The sequence below is a fragment of the Thrips palmi genome, unplaced genomic scaffold (genome assembly GCF_012932325.1).
Source record: "Thrips palmi isolate BJ-2018 unplaced genomic scaffold, TpBJ-2018v1 HiC_scaffold_19, whole genome shotgun sequence".
Lineage (NCBI taxonomy): Eukaryota > Metazoa > Arthropoda > Insecta > Thysanoptera > Thripidae > Thrips > Thrips palmi.
The window spans coordinates 11925633-11932439 of NW_023144628.1; the positions used below are offsets into that span (position 1 = coordinate 11925633).

The 6807-nt window shown below is 66.0% G+C and overlaps 1 protein-coding gene across 7 annotated transcripts in view; it reads left to right on the top strand.

Moving 5' to 3' along the window:
- Positions 1–1832: 1832 nt before the first annotated feature.
- LOC117645893 (hemicentin-2) overlaps positions 1833–6807 on the top strand; it is a 51253-nt gene continuing 46278 nt past the window's right edge. For all 7 annotated transcript variants that reach the window (XM_034386435.1, XM_034386438.1, XM_034386436.1 and 4 more), the window contains exon 1: positions 1833–2393. In XM_034386435.1, coding sequence (XP_034242326.1) covers positions 2342–2393 — 52 coding nt within the window. In that variant the 5' untranslated portion in view covers positions 1833–2341. The remainder of the gene's footprint in view (positions 2394–6807) is intronic.

Here is a 6807-nt window from a genome sequence, read left to right on the forward strand (position 1 = left end):
CGCGGACGCGACCCGAGCGCCGAACTGAGAACCTGGACCAAAGTTTGCATCCATGTGTTCCCGCGGCGCTCTCGCTGCTGGCGGTGCCGGCGCACCTGCAGCAGTCTTTGTTGTTTGTTCGCGCACAACAAGACCGGGAATCGCTTAGAACTGCGGCCCGGCCGTCGTCGCCGTGCTCGGCGTGTCGCCCCGAATCGGGCGTTGCCTCCCAATTGCACTTGACGCCGGCAACTTCGTCGAGGAATGGCGCGGAGAGGTGTGCGAGTCGCAGTGGCGGTGGCGGGGCGCGCTGCCGTGGCGACTTGAGTTAATTAATGCTATGCAAACCGAAATGCACCCCGAGCAGCCCAAGCAGCGCCTCTGGCGACTCGACTCGGCGGCTCAGACGGGCCGGGGGCCGCGCCGCGCCACGCCGCGCACCTGCGGGAGAGGCTCTAAACAATGGGCCATCGGGCCTCTCTCTCGCACTCGATCCCCGAGATTATTCCTCGCTGCCTTACGTACCTGGTCCTGGTCCGGGGCAGGCGACCGGGCGACGCCGGGCTGGCCGTGTGGCGGGCCCGCTGCACCTCACAAAGTTTTGGCGGGAAGGCTCGCCTCACAAAGGGCCCAAAAGGGTTCGACTCCGGCCAGGAAGGACGGGATCGTGTGGTGTGTGTGTGTGTGTGTGTGTGTGTGTGTGTGTGTGTGTGTGTGTGTGTGTGTGTGTGTGTGTGTGTGAGGGGCCTCATTCGTTCGGAAATGCGGCAAGTGCAGCGGGCGGCAGACTTTTTCCACTGCCCTTGGCTGCATTGAGGTGGCGTGGGTGAAAAGTATTCTTGGCCGTCGGACGTCAGCACACCCTTCACCGCGCACGCACTCCCACACACGCACGCGTGCCGACGTCGCCGACGTTGACGTGGTGACCGCCCCGGCGTCCGACGCGTGCACCCGTCTGGCCGTTCCCCGGAGAGCTATTGGAAATCTATAGGACGCCAGGTGTTTATTGCTGCGACCGCCATGCCGCCGCAGCGGAGACCGCCACGTGACGTGACGTCTGTGGACGTCCCCGGGCCTCGGGCACCACCACGTCGGCGGCCGGCGGCGTCCGCTGCACCGCCAGTGCACCGCCAGGTTATCGGAAAGTAGTGAGGCATCGCGCCATGCCGCCCGGGGTGGATGGCTGCCCCGCGGCCGCCCGTTATCGGCCCCGATACTCCTCAACGTACACGCGACCGCGGCCCGCCCGCCGCGCCAAGGGGTCAGGCAGGGGCCCTGCCGCGCAGTGGGCCAGAAGACCGGTGGGGGCGGCCAAAACTCTAGACGCGTTTTGAGCTCCAGAGTCGCTAAATGGGACTCGAACCGAACGTGTGACCCCACCAATGGACTGCTCTCCGAACGAGGAATCCATTGGTGGGGTCACACGTTCGGTTCGAGTGCCAGCGACTTTGGACCTGGCCGCCCCCACCGGTCTTCTGGCCCACCGTGTGCCGCAGGGGCCGCGAATCGGATCGCCGTCTCGTGTTTCTGGCGGTGTCTGGCGCCGCGGGCCGCGCGGCAACACGCCGCGTCCACGAGAAACAAGCCATGAAGTCGTTGTTGGTGCATAGGTGCACGGCGGCGGCTGCGGCGCTGCAACGGTGTGCGTGCGGCGTGCACCTCGACGACGCGCAGCGCGTAGGGCAGCGCGCCGCGGACGTGGCGCGCTCTGGCTCTCGTCCCGTCTCCCCCTCCCCTCGCTGCGTTCCCGCCGCGCGGCCGAAGCGGAGCCGAAGCGGAGCCGAGCGCGCGTCGGTTGGTCCGGGCGGCTGCCGCCGCTTCGTTTCCCGCTTCGCTCGGCATTCGCCGTGCGGACTCGTGGCAGGCCGAACCTGTGCCGGACGCCGCTCCGTCGCTCCGTTGCCGCGTCAGCGATCTCCCGCTCGTCTCGTCTCTCGTCTTGTGTTGTCCGAGGCTGCCGAGGACTGTGCTGGACTGGCCGTCTGTGCGACGCCGTGACCACGCCAACGCCCATTGGATTATTTCAGCAGTGATTGTGTGTGTGTGCACGCCGTGCCAGCCCCCCGAGGATTTCACTGGGATTTTACAGTGCGCTGGCGAGCGGTGTCTTAACTAAGTGCATCTAAGTGAAAAGTGCGCGTGTGTCGAAGTGACCTGGTGGGATGAGAATGTGAGTGCGTGTCGGCACTAACAGTGAACCAGTGGCCGTGCCGTGTGTGGGCAAAGTGATTGTGCAGTGATCGGACATCCCTAGTGTCCAAGTGATTGTGCAGTGAGAAGCGCAGCTTGACGATGGGCGAGTGCGCTTGAGTGTGGATTGAGCGCGCAGTTTCGTTTTGTGGATACAACGACCAGCTGCAAGATGAAGCTCCAAGGATCTAGCGGCAGGATGTGCCGATTTCTTCTGCTATCAGGTAGGCGTCGCCTCCTTTCGACTTCGGATCACCGCGGCCCGGAGGCGCGGGGGGCAGTGCGAGGCCGCGGAGGCATTTGAAGTCAGGGCGCACAATTTGGCCGCGGCCGCGCCAGTGGGCCGGATTTCCGCCTGGTCCTTTGTGCCGCCGAGTCCTTATCGAATATCCTCCGTCTCCGTCGGCCGCGCGGAACGGCGCGGTGCGTCGCGGTGCGTCGCGCCCTGGAGGAGAAGGCCCTCGCCCTCGTGCCGGGGACACGCCGTGCGAGCACCGCGACGCACCGCCCAGCACCGCCCAGCACCGCGCCCAGTCGACTGAGTCCGAGATGGTCGCCGTCCCCGTCGCACTCTTGGGGCGGCAACGGGTGCGAGTGAGACAGAGCGACGAAAGCACGGAATCAGCATCCTGGATGCCCCGCCGCCCGAGGCCCCCGACTTCCTCCTCAGCCCGATTTCCCTGAGAATAACGCTCATTTGTCTGGATCCGGCGCCTCGGCGGGGAAGTCCCTTCGCGGCTTTCGTCGCGCGACTCGCTGGAAGTCTCTCCGGGACGACACGCACACACACACACACACACACACACACACACGCGTCGATAATTTTTATGGGAGCCGCTCGGCGACGGCGTTTTTGGCGATGCGTTTTTTTCGTCTCGGCCGGAAAAAGTTTTGACGTGTTATCGCGGGCCTCGGGCCTGTCTTGGCCTCCTGGAGGACATTGATGGATGCGGTGCCTGGTGTGCCGTGTGCAGGCCGGGCAGACTGAGCGAGCGGACTAGAGGCCCCGCTACGCTTTTAGCGGGCGAGGACGGGCGAGGCTTGCACGGGGCCGGGGGCAGCCCGGAGCACACTCACGCAACTGGCCCGGACGGGCTGCAGAGTTGCGGGGGTTCGGTCGTTCGGTCCGAGTCCGGCCGCCAGGTACCCGCCCGGTGCCGAAGAAGTGGGACCGCGGCCCGATGACGGAGCCGCGATAGCGAAAATACAAAAATAAAAAGACACTGTCATTAATTTCCCCGAGACAAAAAGGACGCGTTTGCGATTCCGTCTACCTGAGCACGCGTCCTGAAGCCGTCTTGCAAAAAGAACAAGGAGATCGCGCAGCGGGAAAAAAATAACAGCAATCAAAAAAGGTGAAATCGGAAACCCCGCGGATTGGTCGACGTTTGGCCGGGTAGCCTGGCGGCGGGGCGAGGGGGACGAGAGCCCCTGTAATTGATGTGCATCGCAAGCGAGCAAGCGGGCCTTCAATTAGATTCGGCGGGGCTTAAGTGTCCGGGGCCTTGACGGCGAGCCCCGACGGGGTGGTTCGAGATAAGGCTAGGTTGGTGGCCGTGGGCTCCGGGGGCCTGGAACAGGCCTGGAGGCCTAGCCGCGGGCCCGCTGCGGCCACGGCGTGCCTGTGGCGTGTACGGTGTGCCTACGGGCCTACGGCGTGCCCACGGCCATCTTGGCTGCGCCGCTGCGCGCTGCGCCCAGCGCTGGGCCCCGCCGGACCCGCCTCGCCCGGCCGGTAGTCGGGCCTGTAAGTCCACTCCCCGCCACGCCCCGCCACGCCAAGCCGGCCGCTCCTAACTGGTTTGACTGCTCACTGTATTTTCTTCTTTACGATTCTTCCTTCTGCGTCGCCTTCTCCACTCTCTCGCCGCTCTCTCGTCCACCTCTTCCTCTGCCTCCTCGGCGCACGGAGGCGTATAGCCTGCCTTTTATTAGTATTCGTCGATGGCCGGTCGGTCCCCGTCAGCCCGCCGTCTTTTCTCTAGATTTTAAAGCCGGCCTTGGGTCAGCTCGCCTCGGGCCGGGCGACGCCGAGCGAGGTGCAGTCCTTGTTGTTGTCCCCGCATTCCTCGTTTCCTCCCTTGTGTCGCTCGGAAAATGCGGTTTGGAGGCAGCAAGGCAGCGCCCTGCAGGGCCACTGGCAGGGCCTGCAGGTGGTGCGGTGCATTGTCGGGGCGCAGCCATCGCAGTCGGGCCGTCAGCCGTCCCTACCTGGCTGGCTTTGGCCTGCTTGGCCGCGCCGTCCGGGGGCAGCGTAGGGCAGCGGGGCCGCGCGCTGCGCCAGGTAGCCCGCTGGCTTCCAGCGTTGCCAACTCGGGCTGCACGCTGCACCGCACTGCACCGCACTGCACCGCACTGCACCGCACTGCACCACACTGCACGCCGCACACGGCCAAACAACCAAGTGCAGCATGTCGGCGGGGAGGGTCACGCCCCTAGGTTGGCCTCTAGGTTAGCCGGGCCTCACTGCAGGTGCGATTTGATTCCAAGTGGAGTAGGTCGAGAGCGCGGTCCTTCCGGGTTGCGATTCGGGGCGCGGTGCGAGCAAGGCCCCGGCGGGGTGCTGAGCCGCTTGCATGTCGACGGGGTGAGTGGCGCCCCCTCCACCGCAAGCCCCACGTCGGCGCCATTTCCGCGCTTTTCTCGAGGGTCAGTCTCCACCTTGATGCGATTCAGCACCATCTCGTTAGAGCGGGGCCCTCGTCGCTGCTGAAACTCCGGAACGCCGTGTCCGTGTGTGTGAGCGTGTGTGTGTACGTGCGGCGGCCGAGGCCGGGTTAGTCTAACCGGTGTGGCGCTGGCGTGGCGCGGCCGGCCCGGCCAGTCTTTTCCCGTTATGTTGGGACAGCCACCGCCTCACCGCCTCCGCGCTCGCCTCGCCGCAGCTTTGCTGGCTTTGCTGCGATGAAATTGAGCGTCGGACGGCGTCGTGGCGTGGCGTGGCGTGGCGCGGCGCGGCGGTCCGAGTACCTGTGAGGTGCTTGACGATTTGGCCGTCCGTGCGTGTCGCCTCCTCGCCGCGCCTCCGAGGCGCAGTGCAAACACCCCAGCGGGGCGCCTGCCAGGCCAGTGCCAGCCGCCAGCACACTGATTCCGAGAGGCGTTTTTGTCGCTGTCTCTGTCGCACTCGGGGCGTCCTGTAGAGGCGCGAGTGAGACACCAGACGACTCTCGGAATCAGTCGACAGGCCGCGGCCGGGACGCGCCTCGAGACAACAGACTTCATCCTTGTTGATCCTTTTCATCAGAAGGACTGGGTGGCGAGAGGCAGGTGCGAGGCGGGGTGCAGGTGACCCACTCGCACACACACACACGCTCTCTCTCACACACACAGGCGCACGTCGTTTTCGCGCGCTCCCATTTCCGAGTATGAGCACGGTCCCCGGCCCTCCGGCCCCGGCGCCCCGGCCACGGTTTTCCCACTGCAGGGCCCGGCCCGGCCACCGCGCCGCAGCCCCGTGCAATTTGGCCGCTTTGGCCGCGCGGCGTTTGAGCCCCCTTCCCCTTTCCCCGCCCTCTGCGGTGCTATTCCAGCAGGAAAAGCGCGTCCGTGCGGGGCTGCCGGCTGGCTGCTGCTCCACGCCGAGATTCACCGGTGGAGGCCACCGTCGCTCTGTCTCTCTCGCACCTACACGGGGCGCACATGAGCGCGAGAGGGACAGAGCGACGGAAACGACTCTCGGAGTCGGTCTGCAGAGCGTTGAAAAGAACTTCGTCCTCGTGGTGTCGATGCCCGTGAGGCTGGCTCGCGACACGCGGAACGCCGGCCGGCCTGTTTACGGGTCGCGGCGCCGGCTGGGTCCCCGCGAGGGGCTTGGCCATGGCTTGGCCGCAGCAGTGGGCCGAGGGCCCCACGAGCCCGCCGGGCCTGGGCCGGGCCCACGGGGCGTAAGTGGCCGTTTAGTCCACGTCTCAAAACGCGGCCCGCTCGCAGACAGGCGATCTAGATAGCTGCCGCGGTATGAACCGGCCGCCCCCTCCACGCCCCTCCACCGCTGAATTCTAAAAGTCGCGCTGTGCCGTGCGCCTTTTGTCGTGCTCCCCTCGGCAGTGGCGTGGCGCTGCCGTGCTGCCGTGCCGAGGAAATTACTGTTTGGGTTCCGGGTCACAATGCGGGAGCACCTGGCCGGCCCGGGCCGCGCGGCCTGGCCGCTCGCGAAGCGCGTACAGCGACCTCAAGTGTGTGTGAGTGCCAGGGCGTTTCGGCCCGGCCTCTGTCTCTGCTGTGTGTCTTCTTCTTCTCTCTCTCTGTCTTGTCTTGTGTCGCGACCGTCGGCCGCATCACGCATCTCGTTATAGGTCCATTTTGACGTGTTTGCGGTTATCGGTTGTGTGTCTAAGTGGTGTCGGGCCCACCCGGGGGGGGCCGAGGCACGAGGGCGCGTTGGATGTGGTCTGTTGACGTGTCAGTTGCGGGGGCCCTATCGGTTTACGCCCCTGACCTTCTGAGTAGGGCGGCGCCGACGGGCGCGAGGCCGAGGCGTTTCGTTTCCTGAGGCCCGGAGCGTGGCTGGTTTACAAGGGGTCGGCCGGGGCCGGGCCTTCGTGTTGACCTCGACCTCTGAGGGGCGGCGGCGCGGCGCGCGAGGCGAGGCGGTTTCGGTTTCCCTGGGGTTTTTCCGGACTGGCGCGGTCGCGG